Here is a 25,447-nt window from a genome sequence, read left to right on the forward strand (position 1 = left end):
TGGATATATACACACTCAGGTGTGTGCTCTATGCTGCGTGCCCTGTTTTATTATGGATATATACACACTGAGGTCTCTGCTCTCTGCCCTGTATTAGTAACTATGGACATATACACACTCTGGAGTCTGCCCAGTGTTATTATGGATATAAACACACTCAGGTGTGTGCTCTTTGCTGCGTGCCCTGTGTTATTATGGATATATACACACTGAGGTCAGGTGTCTGCTCTCTGCCCGGGTTATTATGGGATCACTCTCTGCCTCTGGCTGCCGCACATAGAGTACAGTAGTTCCCGGCCGTCACGTGATGCCAGCAGTCCCTGACATGGCGGCTCCCAGTCCCAGTTACTTGTGACCCGGCTACCACAATGGGAGCGGAGAACTCGTTGAGGCCACAGAACCGCAGGACCCCGAGCTCCCGGCCGCCACGGACATGGGCCCCCTCCACCTCCTGCAGCTGCCAGAGGAGCTCCTGCTGCTCATCCTCTCCTACCTGGACCGCAGGGCCCTGGGGCGGCTCGGGCAGGTGTGCAGGAAGCTGCATCACGTCACCGGCAGGGACTCGGTGTGGAGGGGGATGGCCCGACGGTGCCTAAACTCCGGCTTCGTGCAGCAGGGCAGAGACGCGTGAGTCCCCAGCGCCTTACAGGCTGCGGCCTAGTCACACAGCAGAGAAAAGCTTTACGTCAGCTGCGTTGTTGCTAGGGCGTACGATAACACTGTCTTTCTGGGATACGTACAAAAATGTCGCAAACTCCTGTATTCTGAAACAGAAAGTTGTGTAACTCGTAATTTAAGTGCCAGCCTGTGTCGCTTTTGTAAAACTACAGTCTGTACAAGCCTCGACAACGCTATTGGCATTTTATTAGGGTTGCCACCTCATCCCTTTAATTCTGGACACACATTAATGACACAGGTTCTGTGGCTGATTGAAACCAGGTGAGTCTTGAAGTCAGCCAGCCACAGAACCTGTGTAATTAATGTGTCCAGAATAGGGGCGTATCCAGAACTTTGTGGGCCCCATAGGGCTATTACACACGCAGCGGCTCCCGCCGCCCGTCAAAATCCTGGACGGCTTTTTGACGCTGCTGAGACACATGCAGAGCAATGTGTCAATTCACACGGCACGGCCTCGGCACAGCTGCCGGCTTGCAGCCAGAAATATCAACTGAAAGGACCGGCTGCCGTGCCATCCTTACAGGCAGTGAGTTACGTGTGTGAATGGGCGCTTTCACACACAACAGGTTTTTTGTGCCGTGCTGCAGCGCATGATTGCGCACAGCCTTAAACACGGCACAAAACCGTTGTGTGTGAAAGACCCTCCCGGATGGCAAAAAGCCGGACAAAGTTTGTACAACTTTTTGCCATCCGGGGAAAACCGGAGTGTGTGAAACAGCCCATAGCAACACAGCAACATTTTGAAGGGGGCCCCTGTCCTAATGCTTCCAGAGAGACACCTCTCAGCAGCAGTTGTTAATGTTATGCCCTATAGTAGTGCACTAGTTTACTTTATGAACCATATTATTGCTCTAGTTCACATCATGTCACGTGGTAGTGCCACCAGTACACATTATGCAACCCAGTACCCCCAATTCACATAATAACATACAGTGCCCCCAGCTCATGTTATGCCACACTATAGATCTTCTAATTTCATGTTCTGTAATTTCATATTATGTTACATTATAAATCTCTCCAGATCATTTTATACAATTTTGCCGTGCTGCACCCCTTCAGTGGAACGCGCTCCCCAGCTCCATTAGACTCTCCCCCGACCTTGCAAAGCTTCAACGGTCACTAAAAACCCACCTATTCATCAATGCTCCTCCATCCCCATGCCTCATGCCTTGAACATCTCAGCTTTTCTGACATACTGCCTTCAGGCTACCTCCTGCTTGCACCTCATGTCATCTGTCTGTCACCCCTTCCCACTAGATCAGGGATGGGGAACCTTCGGCCCTCCAGCTGTTGTTGAACTACACATCCCAGCATGTCCTGCAACAGTTTTAGCATGGCCAAATAGCAAAACTGCAGCAAGGCATACTGGTATGTGTAGTTCAACAACAGCTGGAGGGCCGAAGGTTCCCCAACCCTGCACTAGATTGTTAGCTCTTCAGAGCAGGGCCCTCTGTCCTCTTGTTATCTAAGCCCTCTTCTCGACACATTTCACTCGCAGCTCTCTCCTACTCAGCAACCCTCTTTACCCGCTTTTTCACCTGTTGGTAAAGGCTCCTCTCTATCTATGGCCGCCAGCTGCAAGTAGTACGACGATTACTCCCTCGCTACTTACATCTTAGCTGTATTATATTTTGAGAATTGGCGTGCTCTTTGTTACCTGTACTCTATTTTTGTTATTTATTTACTGTAATGCTATGTTTTGTCTCCCTGTACTGTCATTTGAACGGCGCTGCAAAACATTTGTGGCGCCTTATAAATAAAATGTAATAATAATAATAATATACCACATTACAATGAGCAGGTCCAGAGGCGTAAATAGATCTATTATAGGCCTCAAGGCAAAAGGTTGTAAAGGCCCCTGTATGAAAAATTTATAGTTGGGCGCCTCTCAGCCCTGGGCCCCATAGCAGCTGCACTCCCCGCACCTATGGTAGCTATGCCCTTGGTCCAGAATTAAAGGGATGAGGTGGCAACCCTATATGGAATTCTGGGATGTTTAGTTTCACAATAGATGCTGTTTACCAAAGCATGGGTCCCTATCATGTACAGTATAGCTCCCTTGTAGTATTATCATTGTAGTAGTAAATAAACGCTATTGAAAATTTAAGGAGAAAAGGCCTCATAAACAGAGTGCTGTCGGCGGCGTCAGACTGGTTGATAGGGCAACTGTTTCCTGTCCATTTATGGCAGGACAATGCTTAGAGACACCCGGTTCCATACCTCTCAACATGACCCTCTCCGGGAGGGACAGAATGCTCTGCTTCTGGACTTTTCCCTTAATTTATGATTGCCGACACCTTGGTCGAACAGTTGAATGGATAAGAAAGGTGTTTCAGATGGCCAAAGCTGTTTTAGATGGCACAGGTGATGGCCATCATACAGTAAGAGAGAAGTTCAGGGGCAGAGCATTCTGTCCCTCCTTGAGTGGGTCATAAAGAGCCAGTTATGGATGTCCAATCCTGGGATCGGGGTCGGCGGGATCCTGAGATTTTGGCCAAAACTGGCGGGGATTCAATCCCGGGATTGGGGCTTCCAGTTCCGGGGATTTTGGGATTAGGAAGCCCCTTTGTTTTTTCAATGCTTACTTCTCCCTGCCCACGGCTGTGCGCACTGCGCAGCGTGATGTGAAGTCAGAAGTCACGCTGCACAGCCAGACGCCCGCCGGCCGGACCTTAGCTCCTGCACCGACCCGGACCTCACCTCACTTCGTCTCCTATGGATGAGGGTAAATTATTTAGACTGGGCAGGGTGAGGACACTGAAAAGGAACGAATCCCGGGATTGATAATTTTTCAATCCCGATTCCCAGGATTTCAAAAATGACCCAGGACTGGCCTACCTAGAGCCAGTGCTTCTAAAGATTGTCCTGGCATAAATGGACCGGAAACGGTTCCCTAGTCAGCCAGTCCGACACTGGCTGTCAGCTATTTTTTCTGGGCCAGTGTGTAGCCAGTCTATATTCTTGGGGCTACTGATATTGTGCTGATCAATATTCATGAGTCCTGACCAATATGCGTGAGGTATAGGGGTATGGCCTCACTACGAAAGGCATGGACAGGGGGTGGTAGATGATGTGGGTGACGGGGAGGTAGAGGGTTACAGGGAGAGAGAGGGTGATGAGCAGGAAATGATAGAAAAGCAGTGGGTGACAGGGAGAGGGTAATGAAACGGAGACAAAAAAGCAGGGGTTAACAGGGAGAACCAGTGGGTGAAAGGGGAAGAAAGATGGTGAGAAGCAGAGGGAGACTGGGAGAAGCAGTGGGTTACAGGTGGACAGAGAGAGGCAGAGGGGATGTAGTCCCTAGAAACTAAAAGTTTGTGTCCGTGTTTGCTGGTCCTGGCACATGCCAGATCCATTGTGCATACTAAATGTACCTGGCAGGTACGATCTGCTGACTTCAGTATTACAGGGTACGTTTTGACAATGGATTGCAAATAATGTAATAGGTGCATTGTTTGTTATCATTTATTATTGGTACTACTGAACAGAGTATTGATATTTGCGTTCATACGCACCAGTTCCATATGGTTTCAAGATATATTTGCCACCTGAGACTCTATTCCCATCCTCTGTTCTATGTGGTCATGTTGGAGGTCATTCAGGTGTGGACGCAAATCAGTGGTTGTACGCATATCGATCGATTTTTTTTCGCACTGCACATGCATATGAGCTGCAGTGCGCACGCTCAGCGAGTGTTTCGCGAGTGCGGTTGCAGCAAGATTTTAGTGCAAAGTAAGTGAAAGGAAGTTAGCGTTTTGGGGGTAGTAATTGAGAATGGTCATGCGAATGCAGGCTTGTCATGGCCGTTTGGGTGGCGTTTTCTGTTTGTGCATATATTAGCAGCTACGATCACACTTGTTACTGGAGGAGCCTGTGCGTCCCAGGTGAGCAGCTCAGCCAGCATGTCTACAGAGGCGCTCAGGCTCTGTGTGGTAACCTGATATGCGAGGATGTTAGCGGTGTATCTGCAATAATGTGGCGTTCTTTTGCACGTTACCTTCTGTCCAGATTAGCATTTAATAGCAATTGCATACGAACTATCATTGCAACAGAAGTATGAAGAACGACCCCAACTGAATGACCCTCTTTGTAATTTACGGAATGCAGCATATTCTTTATTGGTGCGTTTCACTATGGTTTGTGTAAATATATTTTTCTCCGGCAGGGTCCACAGGTTAACCACAGGATAACATTGGGATATGATGGAGCGACAGCGGATTGGCACCAAACGATCAGTTTTTTGTTTGGTGCGGTAGGAGCCGGACCATGGTCACAGGGCTGCTGTATTTGGCAGCCCTAAGCTTTATTTGATTTATTTTTATAGTCTTACTATGTTTTTTGAGTGATCTTTCCTAACAGCGTCTTACACGCATATTGGAAAGAGTCGCTCCAACAACTCCCCGCCGGGTAGCAACAACGTTTACCCACGGTACAAGTGCTGTCTCGCGGGCGTCTGTGTCGGATGTTACTAGCAGGTCCAGCAGACGTTACCAGGCTGTGGCCAGAGCACGGGGAGAAGGTAAGGCATTGGTTCCGCTTAGAAGGGGAATACGGACACAGCCGCACTGTTTTGGGAGGAGACTACCATACAGTAGCTGACGCGCCACCACCACGGGTGCTCTAGCGCTAGGCTTTAGGGATCATAAGGCGCCAGGATTAGTTGAGGCTGAGATCCCTATGGTTGATGTCAGCAGTGGGGAGTCAGATGCTCTCCTGGTCGCCCCTCCACCCAGTTCATGACCAGTTACCGTGCGTCTCCCGCCATGAACTGATTGCCGACCTTCCGTCTCAGACGCTACCACGAGGGGACTCATCGCAGCATAGGCGCTGCGTCTGTATACACTAAAGTTTACCGCTAAGAGACTGGGTCGCAGACATGAGCGTCTGCATGCACTAGCGTTCACTGAGCGTCTGTGTCTACTAAAAATTACCGGAGCGGCAGTGTACACTAGTAGCGTCTGGATCCACTCAGCGTTCGCTAACGTATTGATCGATCCTGTATCCCACTCTACTGAGTACGGGTTATACAGCACAAAATTTCTATCTACTTTCTCCTACGTCCTATAGGATGCTGGGGACTCCAAAAGGACCATGGGGTATAGACGGGATCCGCAGGAGACGTGGGCACATTATAAGACTTTGAATGGGTGTGAACTGGCTCCTCCCTCTATGCCCCTCCTCCAGACTCCAGTTAGGCTCTGTGCCCAGAGAGACTGGACACACACTAGGGGAGCTCTCCTGAGTTTCTCTTGAAAGACTTTATGTTGGGTTTGTTATTTTCAGAGAGATCTGCTGGCAACAGGCTCCCTGCATCGTGGGACTGAGGGGAGAGAAGCAGACCTACTTCTGTGAGTTTCAAGGCTCTGCTTCTTTGGCTACTGGACACCATTAGCTCCAGAGGGTCTGATCACTTGGTTCGCCTAGCTGCTCGTTCCCGGAGCCGTGCCGTCACCCCCCTCACAGAGCCAGAAGAAAGAAGCCGGGTGAGTAAACGAAGAACAGAAGACTTCAGTGACGGCAGAAGACTTCAGAGTCCCGGAGGTACCGCGCAGCGGTCGCGCTGCGCGCCATTGCTCCCACACACAAGCGGCACTACAAGGGCGCGGGGGGGGCGCCCTGGGCAGCAATATACCTCATAGATAGGACCTGGCAAAGTGATATACAGTGCATAGGCACTGTATACTGACCCCCGCCAGTATAAAAATTTACAAAAATAACGGGACTGAAGCGCGCGGAGAAGGGGGCTTGGCTTAGCCCTCACAACTCTATACAGTGCCATTTTCTCCTCACAGAGATGCTGGGCCCGCCAAAACACTATTAAACAGCTAACAGTGTAAAATGAGGGGGGGGCACAGTTGTTTAGTGCAATATAGGTTCAACCATGAAGCACTATATATATATATATATATAAGCGTGTGTAAAATGAGTTGGTAAAAGTTTCTGTGCTTTCCCTGTCAGAAATCTGGCCATTTTAACAATGTTGGTGGGCGTTTAGTACACGTGTGTCGACATGTGTGAGTGCTCTACCACAAACAGATATGGGAATCCCTCTGTCGGCATTGCGGACTCCAGATTGTACTTGATTCATGAGATTAAGTGTCAGCATGTCAGTAGTTGTAAGCTTTTCCAAAGTAAACACTGTTTGGGAGACACAGACGTATGTGGGTGACCCTGTCGGCACTAACTATTATGACTGGGTGTAAAATAATGTAAAAAACCTATACCTGTGTATTTATATGTATGTATGGTACGTTTGCATTAAGTTGTAGCTCGAGCACAGACGTGGTAGTATTTGTGGGGGCGTCCTAGTGAAATTAGGTATATATTTCCCTCAGACCCCTCTGGGTCACAAAAATGTTATTTTGCCCAGTTACTACTCCCTGTTGTCAACACGAATACTATGTTTTATGGCGGCCATAATGTTTCCTGATTAGATCCACAACACTGGCATTCAGTACATGTTCATACACATTCAGAACACATTAATGTCACTAGGGACCCTGCTGTTCCTGACAAATTATATATAGATAGATAGATAGAGATATATAGATAGATAGAGATATAGAGATAGATAGAGAGAGATATATATATATATATATATATATATATATATATATATATATATATATTTAAATGTGTATATTTGTATTACAATTTATTATGAATGCTGAAGTAAAGTTATTCCTTCTCATGTGCAGGTCGCTCTGTTGATGAAGCTCTAGGTCAGCCATGACAAGATGGTCTTGAATCCTCACGAGGAGTCCGAGTGTTTATTCTTTTCCCGCCGTGGATAGAATAAAGTGAAAGTCAACTCCTGGTCTGCACGGGGCCCTGTCACAAAGGATTGTATACAGGAAACTAAGTGATATTTTAATTTTCTCTAACGTCCTTGAGGATGCTGGGACTCTGTAAGGACCATGGGGAATAGACTGGCTCCGCAGGAGATAGGGAACTTTAAGAAAGCTTTGGACTCTGGGTGTGCACTGGCTCCTCCCTCTATGCCCCTCCTCCAGACCTCAGTTTTACACTGTGCCCAGAGCAAGATGGGTGCACTGCAGAGAGCTCTCCAGAGTTCTCTGCCTAGAAGCATTTTTGTTTGGATTATTACTGCTGACAACAGGCTCCTTGCATCGAGGGACTGAGGAGAGAGGAGCAGACCTTCTTGTCAAAGATAGGCTCTGCTTCCTCGGCTACTGGACACCATTAGCTCCAGAGGGGGTGAACGCAGGTTCTTACTGGGCGTCCGCCCCCGGAGCCGCGCCGCCGTTCTCCTCACAGAGCTAGAAGTACAGAAGACAGAAGTCGTCAGGCAGCAGAAGCCTTCAGCTTCACTGAGGTAACGCACAGCACTGCAGCTGTGCGTCATTGCTCCCATACACCTCACATACTCCGGTGACTGTAAGGGTGCAGGGCGCAGGGGGGGGCGCCCTGGGCAGCAATATAAACCTCTGCATGGCAAAAAGACTATATACATGTACAGGTGGGCTCTGTACATGTATATAAAAGAGCCCCCGCCATATTTTATTAAGTTTGAGCGGGACAGAAGCCCGCCGCCGAGGGGGCTGGGCTTCTCCCTCAGCACTCTCCAGCGCCATTTTCTCTCCACAGCACTGCTGAGAGGAAGCTCTCCGGACTCTCCCCTGCTTACACACGGTGAAAGGGTGCTTAAAAGAGAGGGGGGCACATAATTGGCAGTTTACATATTATACAGCGCTGCTGGGGTTAAAACATTTTGTGTTGGTCTCCAGGGTTATTGCGCTGGGGTGTGTGCTGGCATACTCTCTCTCTGTCTCTCCAAAGGGCCTTGACAGGGATACTGTCTTCAGGAAAGGGGTTCCCTGTGTGTGAAGTGTGTCGGTATGCGTGTGTCGACATGTTTGACGAGGAAGGCTCGCTTAATGTGGAGGGGGAGTGCTTGAATGTCAGGTCGCCGTCGGCAACGCCGACACCGGAATGGGTGGATATGCTGAATGTCTTGAATGCAAATGTCAATCTATTGCATAAAAGATTAGACAAGGCAGAAGCTAGGGATCAGTCAGGTAGCCAGTCCATGCCTGTCCCTGGGGCGCCAGGTCCTTCGGGGTCTCAGAAGCGCACCATATCCCAGATCGATGACACAGATACTGACTCTAGTGTCGACTATGAAGATGCAAAATTACAGCCGAAGGTGGCTAAGGGTATACGGTACATGATTATTGCCATTAAAGAGGTTTTGCATATTACTGAGGAACCCCCTGTCCCTGACACGAGGGTACACATGTATAAAGGGAAAAAGCCTGAAGTCACTTTTCCATCCTCATTTGAATTAAGTGACTTGTGCGAAAAGGCTTGGGAATCTCCGGATAGGAGACCACAAGTTCCCAAAAGGATTCTCATGGCGTATCCTTTTCCACAAACTGATAGGATACGCTGGGAATCTTAGCCAAAAGTTGACAAGGCGCTGACACGTTTGTCCAAAATAGGTGGCACTGCCTTCTCAGGATACGGATTCCCTCGAGGAACCTGCTGATCGCAGGCAGGAAATTACCTCAAAGCACATTTACAATCATTCCGGTACTATTGCTCGACCGGCTATGGCGTCGGCCTGGGTTTGTAGTGCGGTTGTGACATGGGCAGATTCCTTATCTACGGAAATTGACACCTTAGATAGGGACGCCATTCAAATGACCATAGAGCATATCAGAGATGCTGCCTTGTATATGAGGGATGCTCAGAGAGACATTTGTTTATTAAGCTCCAGAATAAATGCTATGTCTATTTCTGCTAGGCGGCTCTTGTGGACCCGACAGTGGACGGGAGATGCCGATTCAAAGCGGCATATGGAGTCCTTGCCTTACAAAGGGGTGGAGTTGTTTGGAGACGGCCTCTCGGATCTTGTCTCTACGGCTGGTAAGTCAAATTTCTTACCTTATGTCCCCCCGCAGCATACAAAAAAGGCACCTCATTATCAAATACAGTCCTTTCGTTCCAATAAAAACAAGAAGGTACGTGGATCATCCTTTGTTGCCAGAGGGAAAGGCAGGGGAAAAAAGCTGCACACAGCTAGTTCCCAAGAGCAGAAGTCCTCCCCTGCGTCTGCAAAGTCCACCGCATGACGCTGGGGCTTTCCGAGGGGAGGCAGATCTGGTGGGGGCTCGTCTTCGATTTTTCAGCCACGTCTGGGTTCACTCGCAGGTGGATCCCTGGGCATTAGAGATTGTTTCTCAGGGATACAGGCTGGAATTCGAAGACTTGCCTCCTCGCCGATTTTTCAAATCGGCTCTGCCGGCTTCCCCGTCAGAGAGGGAGCTAGTGTTGGCAGCAATACAAAAATTGTATATTCAACAGGTGATTGTCACAGTTCCTCATCTCCAGCAAGGAGAGGGATATTACTCAACCCTGTTTGTGGTCCCGAACCGGACGGTTCGGTCAGACCCATTTTAAACCTGAAATCTCTGAACCTGTACTTGAAGAGGTTCAAGTTCAAAATGGAATCACTCAGGGCGGTCATCGCCAGCCTGGAGGGGGGGGGGGGATTGGATGGTGTCCCTGGACATAAAGGATGCTTACCTTCATGTTCCGATATTCCCCCCGCATCAGGCCTTCCTGAGATTTGCAGTGCAGGACTGTCACTACCAATTTCAGACTTTGCCGTTTGGGCTTTCCACGGGCCCGAGAATTTTCACCAAGGTAATGGCGGAAATGATGGTGCTCCTGCGCAGGCAGGGGGTCACAATTATCCCATACTTGGACGATCTTCTCATAAAGGCGAGATCTCTGGAGAGGTTGCTGGACAGCGTGTCTCTGTCCATGAAGACGTTGCAGATACACGGCTGGATTCTCAATATACCGAAGTCCCAGCTAGTCCCTACAACGCGTCTGACCTTTTTGGGGCTGATTCTAGACACAGACCAGAAAAAGGTTTTTCTTCCGATCGAAAAGGTTCAGGGACTCATAGCCATGGTCAGGAACCTATTAAAACCAAAAAAGGTTTCAGTGCATCATTGCACGGGGGTCCTGGGAAAGATGGTGGCTTCCTACGAGGCCATCCCTTTCGGCAGGTTCCATGCGAGGACTTTTCAATGGGACCTCTTGGACAAGTGGTCCGGGTCCCATTTACAAATGCATCAAAGGATCACCCTGTCTCCCAGGACCAGGGTATCTCTCCTGTGGTGTTTGAACAGTGCTCACCTACTAGAAGGTCGCAGGTTCGGCATTCAGGACTGGGTCCTGGTGACCACGGACGCAAGCCTCCGAGGCTGGGGAGCAGTGACACTGGGAAGAAATTTCCACGGTCTTTGGTCAAGCCTAGAGTCTTGTCTCCACATCAACGTCCTGGAGTTGAGGGCCATATACAACGCCCTGCGTCAAGCGGAGGAATTGCTTCGGAGAAAACCGGTTCTGATTCAGTCAGACAATGTCACGGCAGTGGCTCATATAAACCGCCAAGGCGGAACAAGGAGCAGAATGGCCATGGCAGAAGCGACCAGGATTCTACGCTGGGCGGAAGGCCATGTAAGCGCGCTTTCAGCGGTGTTCATCCCGGGGGTTGACAACTGGGAGGCGGACTTCCTCAGCAGGCACGACCTGCATCCGGGAGAGTGGGGACTTCATCAAGAAGTCTTCGCACAGATCACGGATCGTTGGGGACTGCCTCAAATCGACATGATGGCATGCCGTCTCAACAAAAAGCTAAAGCGGTATTGCGCCAGGTCAAGGGACCCTCAGGCGGTAGCGGTAGACGCTCTGGTGACACCTTGGGTGTTCAGATCGGTCTATGTGTTTCCTCCTCTTCTTCTCATACCCAAGGTGTTGAGAATAATACGAAGAAGCAGGGTCAGAACAATACTCATTGTTCCGGATTGGCCACGGAGGACTTGGTATCCGGAGCTGCAAGAGTTGCTCGCAGGGGATCCGTGGCCTCTTCCTCTAAGGCAGGACCTGCTGCGGCAGGGGCCCTGTCTGTTCCAAGACTTACCGCGGCTGCGTTTGAACGCCGGATCCTAGCGGATAAAGGGATTCCGGAGGAAGTCATTCCTACCCTGATCAGGGCTAGGAAAGACGTGACGTTAAAACATTATCACCGTATATGGCGGAAATATGTTTCTTGGTGTGAGGCCAGAGCTGCTCCTACGGAGGAGTTCCATTTGGGCCGTCTACTTCACTTCCTTCAAACAGGAGTGACTTTGGGCCTAAAATTAGGGTCCATAAAGGTCCAGATTTCGGCCTTATCCATTTTCTTTCAAAGAGAATTGGCCTCTATTCCTGAAGTACAGACCTTTGTGAAGGGAGTGCTGCATATTCAGCCTCCCTTTGTGCCTCCGGTGGCGCCTTGGGATCTTAACGTGGTGTTACGTTTCCTCAAGTCACCTTGGTTTGAACCACTCAAAACTGTGGAGTTGAAATACCTCGCGTGGAAAGTGGTCATGTTGTTGGCGTTAGCTTCGGCAAGACTTGTTTCCGAATTGGCTTTATCACATAAAATATAAAATGAGAATTGATATCTAATGCGCCCAACATTTGATAAGATAAAACAGATACTTATTCATATGAGAGTTCTCATGTGGCAAGTCCAAAACAATTCTCCTACGTCCTTCCTTTCGGTTGGAAGACCAGAGTTTTTCCTCCCAAAACGGATATCGTAGATGGCAAAGAAGGGAGGGCAAAAAACAAACAAAAAAGAGTCCAATGTGTAGTACAGTCTTTTTTATCAATCGGAAAGACTAGAGCAATTCGGAAAACATGGGGTCCTATGGAGTGTATTCCCACATTATATTTGCATATTCTTTTTGCATGTTGCATTGAACATCCATGGATGGGAGCCTATGAAAACGCCATCTTGTCTGGATGAATACAACGAAAGAAACCTTTATATGAATATCTGCACTTGTCACAAGTAAGCCACGTGTAAGCTGACACTCTATCCGACCATTCGGGCAACATTTGGGAACTTATGGGGAGAAGGAATTGAGAAAGAAAAAGATACCTTTATGTGCATGATAACAATTGTTTTATGTAAGCCACGAAGTGAGCACCATATATTACATATCATCACGTCAATTTGGGTGGTCCTCTAATATAGACCGGCACACAAAGTGGGAATACACTCCATAGGACCCCATTTGTTAGTTCTGTATGCGGCCAACAAGGTTGGCACTCCTACTTCAAAGCAGACTATTGCTCGCTGGATCTGTAACACGATTCAGCAGGCGCATTCTACGGCAGGATTGCCGTTACCGAAATCGGTTTAGGCCCACTCCACTAGGAAAGTGGGCTCTTCTTGGGCGGCTGCCCGAGGGGTCTCGGCATTACAGTTGTGCCGAGCAGCTACTTGGTCGGGGACAAACACCTTTGCAAAGTTCTATAAGTTTGATACCCAGGCTGAGGAGGACCTCCTGTTTGCTCAATCGGTGCTGCAGAGTCATCCGCACTCTCCCGCCCGTTTGGGAGCTTTGGTATAATCCCCATGGTCCTTACGGAGTCCCAGCATCCTCAAGGACGTTAGAGAAAATAAGATTTTACTTACCGGTAAATCTATTTCTCGTAGTCCGTAGAGGATGCTGGGCGCCCGTCCCAAGTGCGGACTTCTTCTGCAAGACTTGTATATAGTTATTGCTTACATAAGGGTTATGTTATAGTTTTTCGGTGGAACCGTGGCTATGTTGTTGTTCATACTGTTAACTTGGTAAGTTTATCACAAATTATACGGTGTGGCTGGTATGAATCTCGCCCTTAGATTTTCAAAAATCCTTCCTCGTACTGTCCATCTCCTCTGGGCACAGTTTCCCTAACTGAGGTCTGGAGGAGGGGCATAGAGGGAGGAGCCAGTGCACACCCAGAGTACAAAGCTTTCTTAAAGTGCCCTATCTCCTGCGGAACCCGTCTATTCCCCATGGTCCTTAGAGTCCCAGCATCCTCTACGGACTACGAGAAATAGATTTACCGGTAAGTAAAATCTTATTATATTCTTTGATGATATTTGCATTACATACGCATGGGGGAGTGCTTGTATTCAGAAATGCTCGGTTACCTTGTTATCCGATATAATTACCCTGGGGAGAGATGGGATTGGGTCTTATCTAGAACATTGCAGCTTGCTGCCGTGCGACTACAAGAGGTATGCACTGACTCCGAGAAATATTGGAGTATCTTCCCTATGAAGGGATAACCTGGTTTGGGGATGGCTTTGTTAAGTTGATCTCGGCAGATACCACTGGTAAGTCTACCTTCTTGTGCTATATTCCATCACAACGGTTGGTGACGCGTTTTTTGTGGGATGAAGTCATTTTGACCGGTTGGATACCGTTTTTATTCCCTTTCTATGTAGGTAGAGGGAGGTTAAAAGGTAAGAGGTCTGCAGCCTTTTCAAGTTCGCAGAACCAGATATCGTCCTCTGTTTCTACCACATCCACCGCTGGGTCTATCTTGCTGGAGCCCGCACCAGTGGGAACTCATCTAATACTCTTCAGTCAGTCCTGGAATGGACTTGGACCAGTGAGTTAAGAATAGAGTACAAAGGGGGACATACTGGAGTTTCCAGATGATTCCCCTCACCGATTCTCCTCTGGACGGGGAGGTAGTATGCGACGCCATACAATAGTTGGGTCAGGATCAGGACATTGTCCTGCTGTTTCTGTCACACACAAAAAAAAACAAAAAACTGTTTTTCAAGCTTTTTTGTGCTTCTGAGCCCAGACAGCTCGGTCAGAACAATCCCAAAAAGATTTCTACTTAAGAAATTGAACTACAAGATGGAATCTCTCAGGGCAGGGATCTCCAGCCTGTAAAAGATGAAAGAGGGTTTAAATGCGGTGTCATCCGCATTAAGCTTACCTGGTTTTGCTATTCAGGTTTGTCATTGCCATTTCACCGGAGTGATGGCAGTATGATGGTTTTCCTTCAATAGTAAGAGCCATTATTATTCTGTACTGGGACGCTCTCCTGACTATGGAGAGGTCAAGAAACAAGTGGTACAAATCCTTGTTTCTCTATGTCAGTTCTTCAACACAGAGAATCGCTGTTGATCCCAACGATGCAGATATCGGAGTTGGGAATAAGATTATGATCTGAACTGTTAAGAGTTGTTTTTTCCGGTGGAAAAGAGATCTGAGGATCCAGAGTCGGATCAGATTTGCAACAGTGTAAACTCATCAATACGTTCCGTTGATGAAGAAGATGGTTGCGGCCTACGAGGCCATTCGGTGAGCAGGCCAAATGCCAGAGTGGTTTTTGCGGGACCAGTTGGACATGTGGTCCGGGTCTCACCTGCACATGCACCGGAAAATAATCCTATTTTCCAGGGCCAGGATATCTCTCCTGTGGTGGCTTCACAGTTCTCACCTCCTAGAGGGACGAAGGTTCGGGATCCATGATTAGATCCTGGTGTCCATGGATACAAGTCTCCGTGGCTGGGGAGCAGTCTTTCCAAGGGACGAATTTCCAGGGGAAAAGGTCAAGCCGCATAGCTTGTCTACAATAAGCATCCTTGAATTATGAGCTATTTACAACGGAACATCTTCTTCGCGATCTGCACGTCTTAATTCTGTCAGACGACTTAACAGCAGTGGCATAAGTAAGCCGCTAGGGAGGAACGAGGAGCAAAACGGCAATGGCAGAAGCCGCAAAAGTTTTCCGCTGGGCGGAAAGGCATGTAAACGCTCTATTAGCGGTCTTCGTTCCGGGTGTTGACAACGGAGAAATAGACTTCCTCAGCAGACACTATCTCCATCCAGGAGAGTGGGGTCTTCCTCACGAAGTTTTCACTGAAGGGACAAGTCTTTGGGGAATTCCTCTATTAGACAGGTTGGCGTCTCGCCTCAACAAGAAACTTCTGGGATATTGTTCCAGGTCAAGGGACACTCAAGCAATAGCAGTGGACGCCCTCGTGACACCGTGGGTGTTTCAGTCGGTCTATGTGTTCCCTCCACTTTCACTTTTTCCGAAGGTGATAAACATAAGAAGAACAAAGGTTCAGGCGATCCACATTGTTCCGGTCTGGTCAAGGAGGGCTTGGTATCCAGATCTTCAAGACTTACTCATAGAAGATCCCTGACCTCTTCCTCTACGAGAGGACCTGTTACAGCTAGGACTGGGCATGTATCAAGACTTACCGCGGCTGCGTTTGACGGCATGGCGGTTGAACGCCATATCCTAGCCCAAAAGGGTATTTCCGGTGAAGTCATTCCCACATTGCTTCAGGCTAGGAAATGAGTAACGGCGAAGCTTTGTATTTGGAGGAAGTATGTGTCTTGGTGTGAATCCAAGAAGGCTCCTACGGGGAAAAAATTTCAGCTGGGTCGTTTTCTCCATTTTTTGCAAGCAGGTGTGAATGCAGGCCTAAAGTTAGGCTCCATTAAAGTGCATATTTCGGCCTTATCAATTTTCTTTCAAAAAGAATTGGCCACCCTTCCAGAAGTTTAGACTTTCGTGAAAGGGGTGCTGCACATCCAACCTCCATTTGTGCCCCCAGTGGCACCATGGGACCTTAACGTGGTGTTGCAGTTTGTCACACTGGTTGGAATCTTTACGAAAGGTTGAGTTAAAATGTCTCACTTGGAAAGTGGTCATGCTGTGGCCTTGGCATCCGCAAAGCGGGTGTCGGAATTTGCGGCCTTGTCTCACAAGAGCCCTATTTGCGCTTCCATGTGGATAGAGCGGAATTGTGAACTCGGCTACAATTTCTACCGAAAGTGGTTTCTGTGTTTCAAATGGACCAACCTATTGTGGTGCCTGTGGCTACTGAAGCCTTGACTGATTTGAAGTCTCTCGATGTAGTCAGAGCTTTGAATATTTATGTCGCCAGAACGGCTCAGATTGTGGAAACAGAGGCTCTGTTTATCCTGTATGCTCCCAACAAAATTGGGGTTCCTGCTTCTAAGCAAACTGTTGCATGCTGGATCTGTGATACGATTCGGCATGCTCATTCTACGGCTGGATTGCCGTTACCGGAGTCGGTGAAGGCCCATTCTACCAGGAAGATGGGCTCTTCTTTGGCGGATGCCCGAGGAGTCTCGCGGTTAAATTGCCGAGCAGCTACTTGGTCGGGTTCAAACACTTTTGCTAAGATCTACAAGTTTGATACCCTGGCTGATGAGGACCTCAGGTTTGCTCAATCGGTGCTGCAGAGTTGTCCGCACTCTCCCTCCCGGTCTGGAGCTTTGGTATAAACCCCATGATCCTTTTGGAGTCTCCAGCACCCTCTAGGACGTAGGCGAAAATAGGATTTTAATACCTACCGGTAAATCCTTTTCTCTAACGTCCTAGTGGATGCTGGGGACTCCGAAAGGACCATGGGGAATAGCGGCTCCGTAGGAGACTGGGCACAAAAGTAAAAAGCTTTAGGACTACCTGGTGTGCACTGGCTCCTCCCCCTATGACCCTCCTCCAAGCCTCCGTTAGATTTTTGTGCCCGAACGAGACGGGTGCAGGCTAAGGGGCTCTCCTGAGCTGCTTAGCGTAAAAGTTTAAAGTAGGTTTTTTATTTTCAGTGAGACCTGCTGGCAACAGGCTCACTGCACCGAGGGACTAAGGGGAGAAGAAGCAAACTCACCTGCGTGCAGAGTGGATTGGGCTTCTTAGGCTACTGGACATTAGCTCCAGAGGGACGATCACAGGCCCAGTCATGGATGGGTCCCAGAGCCGCGCCGCCGGCCCCCTTACAGAGCCAGAAGACTGAAGAGGTCCGGAAAATCGGCGGCAGAAGACGTCCTGTCTTCAATAAGGTAGCGCACAGCACTGCAGCTGTGCGCCATTGCTCTCAGCACACTTCACACTCCGGTCACTGAGGGTGCAGGGCGCTGGGGGGGGGGGGCGCCCTGAGATGCAATAAAAACACCTTTTTTGGCAAAAAATACATCACATATAGCTCCTGGGCTATATGGATGCATTTAACCCCTGCCAATTTTTACATAAAAAAGCGGGAGAAGGGCCGCCGAAAAAGGGGCGGAGCCTATCTCCTCAGCACACTGGCGCCATTTTTTCCTCACAGCTCCGTTGGAGGAAGGCTCCCTGACTCTCCCCTGCAGTCCTGCACTACAGAAACAGGGTAAAACAAGAGAGGGGGGGGCACTAAATTGGCATATAAATATATACAGCAGCTATATTAGGGAAAAACACTTATATAAGGTTATCCCTGTATATATATATATATATAGCGCTCTGGTGTGTGCTGGCAAACTCTCCCTCTGTCTCCCCAAAGGGCTAGTGGGGTCCTGTCCTCTATCAGAGCATTCCCTGTGTGTGTGCTGTGTGTCGGTACGTTGTGTCGACATGTATGAGGAGGAAAATGGTGTGGAGGCGGAGCAATTGCCTGTGTTAGTGATGTCACCCCCTAGGGAGTCGACACCTGACTGGATGGTTTTATGGAAAGAATTACGTGATAGTGTCAGCACTTTACAAAAGACTGTTGACGACATGAGACAGCCGGCAAATCAGTTAATACCTGTACAGGCGTCTCAAACACCGTCAGGGGCTCTAAAGCGCCCGTTACCTCAGGTCGATACAGACACAGACACGGACACTGACTCCAGTGTCGACGGTGAGGAAACAAACGTATTTTCCAGTAGGGCCACACGTTACATGATCACGGCAATGAAGGAGGTTTTGAACATTTCTGATACTACAACTACCACAAAAAAGGGTATTATGTGGGGTGTGAAAAAACTACCCGTAGTTTTTCCCGAATCAGATGAATTAAATGAGGTGTGTGATGAAGCGTGGGTTTCCCCCGATAAAAAACTGCTAATTTCTAAAAAGTTATTGGCATTATACCCTTTCCCGCCAGAGGTTAGGGCGCGTTGGGAAACACCCCCTAGGGTAGATAAGGCGCTCACACGCTTATCAAAACAAGTGGCGTTACCGTCCCCTGATACGGCCGCCCTCAAGGAACCAGCTGATAGGAAGCTGGAAAATATCCTTAAAAGTATATACACACATACTGGTATTATACTGCGACCAGCAATCGCCTCAGCCTGGATGTGCAGTGCTGGGGTGGCTTGGTCGGATTCCCTGACTGAAAATATTGATACCCTGGACAGGGACAATATATTATTGACTATAGAGCATTTAAAGGATGCATTTCTATATATGCGAGATGCACAGAGGGATATTTGCACTCTGGCATCAAGAGTAAGTGCGATGTCCATTTCTGCCAGAAGAGGATTATGGACGCGACAGTGGTCAGGGGATGCGGATTCCAAACGGCATATGGAAGTATTGCCGTATAAAGGGGAGGAGTTATTTGGGGTCGGTCTATCGGACCTGGTGGCCACGGCAACGGCAGGAAAATCCACCTTTTTACCCCAAGTCACCTCGCAGCAGAAAAAGATACCGTCTTTTCAGGCTCAGTCCTTTCGTCCCCATAAGGGCAAGCGGGCAAAAGGCCACTCATATCTGCCCCGGGGCAGAGGAAGGGGAAAAAGACTGCAGCAGACAGCCTCTTCCCACTAACAGAAGCCCTCCCCCGCTTCTGCCAAGTCCTCAGCATGACGCTGGGGCCTTACAAGCGGACTCAGGCACGGTGGGGGCCCGTCTCAAGAATTTCAGCGCGCAGTGGGCTCACTCGCAAGTGGACCCCTGGATCCTGCAGGTAGTATCTCAGGGGTACAAATTGGAATTCGAGACGTCTCCCCCTCGCCGGTTCCTGAAGTCTGCTTTACCAACGTCTCCCCCCGACAGGGAGGCGGTATTGGAAGCCATTCACAAGCTGTATTCCCAGCAGGTGATAATCAAGGTACCCCTCCTACAACAGGGAAAGGGGTATTATTCCACGCTGTTTGTGGTACCGAAGCCGGACGGCTCGGTGAGACCCATTTTAAATCTGAAATCCTTGAACACTTACATAAAAAGGTTCAAGTTCAAGATGGAGTCACTCAGAGCAGTGATAGCGAACCTGGAGGAAGGGGACTATATGGTGTCTCTGGACATCAAGGATGCTTACCTCCATGTCCCAATTTGCCCTTCTCACCAAGGGTACCTCAGGTTTGTGGTACAGAACTGTCACTATCAGTTTCAGACGCTGCCGTTTGGATTGTCCACGGCACCCCGGGTCTTTACCAAGGTAATGGCCGAAATGATGATTCTTCTTCGAAGAAAAGGCGTCTTAATTATCCCTTACTTGGACGATCTCCTGATAAGGGCAAGGTCCAGAGAACAGTTAGAGGTCGGAGTAGCACTATCTCAAGTAGTACTACGACAGCACGGATGGATTCTAAATATTCCAAAATCGCAGCTGATTCCGACGACACGTCTGCTGTTCCTAGGGATGATTCTGGACACAGTACAGAAAAAGGTGTTTCTCCCGGAGGAGAAAGCCAAGGAGTTATCCGACCTAGTCAGGAACCTCCTAAGACCAGGCCAAGTGTCAGTACATCAATGCACAAGGGCCCTGGGAAAGATGGTGGCTTCTTACGAAGCGATTCCATTCGGCAGATTCCACGCAAGAACTTTTCAGTGGGATCTGCTGGACAAATGGTCCGGATCGCATCTTCAAATGCATCAGCGGATAACCCTGTCTCCAAGGACAAGGGTGTCTCTCCTGTGGTGGTTACAGAGTGCTCATCTCCTAGAGGGCCGCAGATTCGGCATTCAGGATTGGGTCCTGGTGACCACGGATGCCAGCCTGAGAGGCTGGGGAGCAGTCACACAGGGAAGAAATTTCCAGGGCTTGTGGTCAAGCATGGAAACGTCAATTCACATAAATATCCTGGAACTAAGGGCCATTTACAATGCCCTAAGTCAGGCAAGACCTCTGCTTCAGGGTCAGCCGGTGTTGATCCAGTCGGACAACATCACGGCAGTCGCCCACGTAAACAGACAGGGCGGCACAAGAAGCAGGAGGGCAATGATGGAAGTGGCAAGGATTCTTCGCTGGGCGGAGAATCATGTGATAGCACTGTCAGCAGTGTTCATTCCGGGAGTGGACAACTGGGAAGCAGACTTCCTCAGCAGACACGATCTTCACCCGGGGGAGTGGGGACTTCACCCAGAAGTCTTCCACATGATTGTGAACCGTTGGGAAAAACCAAAGGTGGACATGATGGCGTCCCGCCTCAACAAAAAACTGGACAGATATTGCGCCAGGTCAAGGGACCCTCAGGCAATAGCTGTGGACGCTCTGGTAACACCGTGGGTGTACCAGTCAGTGTATGTGTTCCCTCCTCTTCCTCTCATACCAAAAGTACTGAGAATCATAAGAAGGAGAGGAGTAAAGACTATACTCGTGGCTCCGGATTGGCCAAGAAGGACTTGGTACCCGGAAATTCAAGAGATGCTCACGGAAGACCCGTGGCCTCTACCTCTAAGAAAGGACCTGCTCCAGCAGGGACCATGTCTGTTCCAAGACTTACCGCGGCTGCGTTTGACGGCATGGCGGTTGAACGCCGGATCCTGAAGGAAAAAGGCATTCCGGATGAAGTCATCCCTACCCTGATCAAAGCCAGGAAGGATGTAACCGTACAACATTATCACCGTATTTGGCGTAAATATGTTGCGTGGTGCGAGGCCAGGAAGGCCCCTACAGAGGAATTTCAACTGGGTCGATTCCTGCATTTCCTGCAAACAGGACTGTCTATGGGCCTCAAATTAGGGTCCATTAAGGTTCAAATTTCGGCCCTGTCAATATTCTTCCAAAAAGAACTAGCTTCTGTTCCTGAAGTTCAGACGTTTGTCAAGGGAGTACTGCATATACAGCCTCCTTTTGTTCCTCCAGTGGCACCTTGGGATCTCAATGTAGTTTTGGGATTCCTAAAATCACATTGGTTTGAACCACTCACCACTGTGGACTTAAAATATCTCACATGGAAAGTGGTAATGCTGTTAGCCCTGGCTTCAGCCAGGCGTGTCTCAGAATTGGCGGCTTTATCCTATAAAAGCCCTTACCTAATTTTTCATACGGACAGGGCAGAATTGAGGACTCGTCCTCAATTTCTCCCTAAGGTGGTTTCAGCTTTTCACTTAAACCAGCCTATTGTGGTGCCTGCGGCTACTAGGGACTTGGAGGATTCCAAGTTGCTGGACGTAGTCAGGGCCCTGAAAATATATGTTTCCAGGACGGCTGGAGTCAGAAAATCTGATTCGCTGTTTATCCTGTATGCACCCAACAAGCTGGGTGCTCCTGCTTCTAAGCAGACGATTGCTCGTTGGATTTGTAGTACAATTCAGCTTGCACTTTCTGTGGCAGGCCTGCCACAGCCTAAATCTGTAAAAGCCCATTCCACACGGAAAGTGGGCTCATCTTGGGCGGCTGCCCGAGGGGTCTCGGCTTTACAACTTTGCCGAGCAGCTACTTGGTCAGGGGCAAACACGTTTGCTAAATTCTACAAATTTGATACCCTGGCTGAGGAGGACCTGGAGTTCTCTCATTCGGTGCTGCAGAGTAATCCGCACTCTCCCGCCCGTTTGGGAGCTTTGGTATAATCCCCATGGTCCTTTCGGAGTCCCCAGCATCCACTAGGACGTTAGAGAAAATAAGAATTTACTTACCGATAATTCTATTTCTCATAGTCCGTAGTGGATGCTGGGCGCCCATCCCAAGTGCGGATTGTCTGCATTACTTGTACATAGTTATTGTTACAAAAATCGGGTTGTTGTTGTGAGCCATCTTTTCAGAGGCTCCTTCGGTTATCATGCTGTTAACTGGGTTCAGATCACAAGTTGTACGGTGTGATTGGTGTGGCTGGTATGAGTCTTACCCGGGATTCAAAATCCTTCCTTATTGTGTACGCTCGTCCGGGCACAGTATCCTAACTGAGGCTTGGAGGAGGGTCATAGGGGGAGGAGCCAGTGCACACCAGGTAGTCCTAAAGCTTTTTACTGTTGTGCCCAGTCTCCTGCGGAGCCGCTATTCCCCATGGTCCTTTCGGAGTCCCCAGCATCCACTACGGACTATGAGAAATAGAATTATCGGTAAGTAAATTCTTATTTTCTCTTAGTCCGTAGAGGATGCTGGGTGCCCGTCCCAGTGCGTACTGTGTCTGCAGCTATTGGTTGTGGTTACACTCATGTGGTGGTTCTTTTCAGTCAGGTCTTTTGCTGCCGTTATTCATGCCATGGCATGCGGTATGCTATTATTGGTCGTGTTTACACACAGGTTGTTACATTTTCGATCAGCATATTGCTGTATATTTTTCATGCTGTCGGCTGGTGTTCTGTTGAGTGCCACGTTCTGCGGCATGTTCGAGGTGTGAGCTGGTATGACACTCACCGTGTTTAAACAATAAATTCTTTCGTCGAAATGTCCGTCTCCCTGGGCACAGTTCCCTAACTGGAGTCTGGAGGAGGGGCATAGAAGGAGGAGCCAGTTCACACCCATTCAAAGTCTTATAGTGTGCCCATGTCTCCTGCGGATCCCGTCTATAACCCATGGTCCTTTTGGAGGCCCCAGCATCCTCTACGGACTAAGAGAAAAGGATTTACCGGTAGGTATTAAAATCCTATTTTTGTTAGTATGAATAGTTAACTTTAGTGCATATTGCATATGAGTTTTATGTACATTACTGTGGTTTTCATCGCAATGCGTCTGAATACTTTAAAGATCTGTATTGAACAGAATTCAGTAATATGTACTCCTACATGCTTTGAGATGTGTTCGTAGTTGATAATCTGCTCATATGATGTGTATGTGTATGTGTATGTGTGTGTGTGTGTGTGTGTGTGTGTGTGTGTGTATATAAATATATATGTATATATATATATATATATATATATATATATATATATATATATATATATATATATATATTTATTATTTTGTATAATATGTGACTGACTGCCAGTGTGATGCTGACTTAATAATAAATGATTGTCGGTTGATACTTCTGATCCTTAATGCAGGTGCATGGGAAGGGTCACACATCACTTTAGAGAAAAGTGATTACAGTCATAAATTGTGTAGTACACTGTGAAAGTGCTGAGTATTTATCATGTCTAAGGGCGGCATACACTGACAAAAACACTCATATGTTGTTGTTTGGCAAAAACTGTTATCCTCTATGATCTGGTACAGGATGGTTATGTGTAAAAATTATTTGCTGTTTAGCATAATACATTCCTGATTTACATCAGGTATAGATAGACCCATTGAGGCGATGTTTGCACAGACCTTGTACAGTTTAGCTGAAATGTTAATTCTTACATTATTAACACATGCTGCTCACTGATTGTGGTATATGCCCAACAGCGTCTCCAATAAGACAAGCTGATGAACCTAATGTAAATAAATCATCGACTTCACAGGCTACACATGATATTCATCAGACGATGAAAGCTCTATATATTCTACTTCAGCATACGAAGAACAGGTAAAAGATATCAGATGAAAAATAGGCTAATCTGTCAGCAGAGGCAGCAGAGCCTGGGGTAAAAAATAAGGCACTTCTGTTTAAACGTCCTAAAAGGGCCTCTGCACAAGGGCAGAATTCAGGAAAAAGGTTTGGGTTACACCCAATAAAGTAGAATGCCCGGTAAATGAGATTCCAATATCTTTTTCAACCTAGGGACTGTTTAAAATAGGGAAGTGCCTCCCAAAATAGATATGCATGTCATTTGATAATGCAAAAATCTATAGGGCCTCTGCCGTCAAAAGAATAAGACCATATTGTCTTTGTCTGGGGCAGTCGTAAGGCCAGCCAGGACTTCACCTTGCAATCTACGGCTACACCACACTGGATAGGCCCAATCTCACTAGATTTTGGAAGCTAAGCAGTGTTCAGCCTGGTTAGTTCTTGGAGGGGAGACCACCTTGAAATACCAGGGGCTGTAGGTACATTGGGCTGAGTTACTGGAAGACAGGTTTTTAGCGCCTGCAAGGGAGTAAGACTCCCATATAGCTCATATGGACACTAATGTTCTAGGGCATCAGCATAACAATCACTGTTCAAGAACAGCTTGGTTCACATACATGGGAAGCTGATTCAGAATCTAAGAAGGTTCTGGAAATTTTTGCCTTGGCTGGAAGTTTCTGTTTGAGTTAACAGTTATTCCGGAGTCAGAAACAGACTCCAAGAAAGTCACGTTTCCTGCCACATATAACCCCAAATATAGGGGTCTGGTTCGTCCTTGTCGGTCATAAAGGAACGTAACAGCCCCAATACAATAAGTTTGGTAAGGCAAAGAAGCAAAGGCAACCAGAGGCCAGCTTCCAAACCAGAGGCCATCAGCATGATGGTGCAGGTCTCCTTCTGGCGGATTCCAGAAGGATAAGGGGCCGACTTCTTCAGTTTGCACAGATTTGATAGCAATCTACAGATAGATGCCTGGGTGCATGAAGCAATATTTCTAAGGTTATACTTTCTCTTCTGGAACCATTCTCCTAAAAGGTTTCGGTCTCAGCCCATCTCGGGTAGAGGCGTAGGCAAGGGATTGGCATGAAGCAATTCAGAAAATGTTTTGTCAGTAATAGTCATTCCAGTAACCCATGCACAATGGGGGGGTTTATTCCCACCTGGGTCAAAAACAATCCCTCGCCCCAATATCAATTTCAAAAACAGAGAAATTTGGGTAACACGGTGTACGTGGAGGCAACTCCATAGTTGGTTGCGGAGCCAATATATTATATGGTATTCCTGGATAAGTCAGGAATCTTACCTTCAGGCTCCTATAACACTGTCCATCAGTGTTATCTCAAGGTTTACCATCCTTCAGCAAAATTTCAGTTAGGCCTTACCCTTTGGGTTAGCCACAGCCCCAGAGTAGTTACCAAAATGATTATGGCAATTTATCTCCGTTAGTAGAGGTTAAGAAAATTGCCATACCTTGACCACCTTCCTATCCTGACACAAATACAGGAAAGGTT

The 25,447-nt window shown here is 48.1% G+C and overlaps 1 protein-coding gene across 2 annotated transcripts in view; it reads left to right on the plus strand.

Annotated features, from left to right (window-relative positions):
• Positions 1-200: 200 nt before the first annotated feature.
• Positions 201-25,447, plus strand: part of FBXW4 (F-box and WD repeat domain containing 4) — a 482,200-nt gene continuing 456,953 nt past the window's right edge. For both annotated transcript variants that reach the window (XM_063961882.1, XM_063961883.1), the window contains exon 1: positions 201-627. In XM_063961882.1, the coding sequence (XP_063817952.1) occupies positions 434-627 (194 nt within the window). In that variant the 5' untranslated portion in view covers positions 201-433. The remainder of the gene's footprint in view (positions 628-25,447) is intronic.

This window comes from Pseudophryne corroboree, chromosome 3, assembly GCF_028390025.1.
Source record: "Pseudophryne corroboree isolate aPseCor3 chromosome 3, aPseCor3.hap2, whole genome shotgun sequence".
Classification (NCBI taxonomy): domain Eukaryota; kingdom Metazoa; phylum Chordata; class Amphibia; order Anura; family Myobatrachidae; genus Pseudophryne; species Pseudophryne corroboree.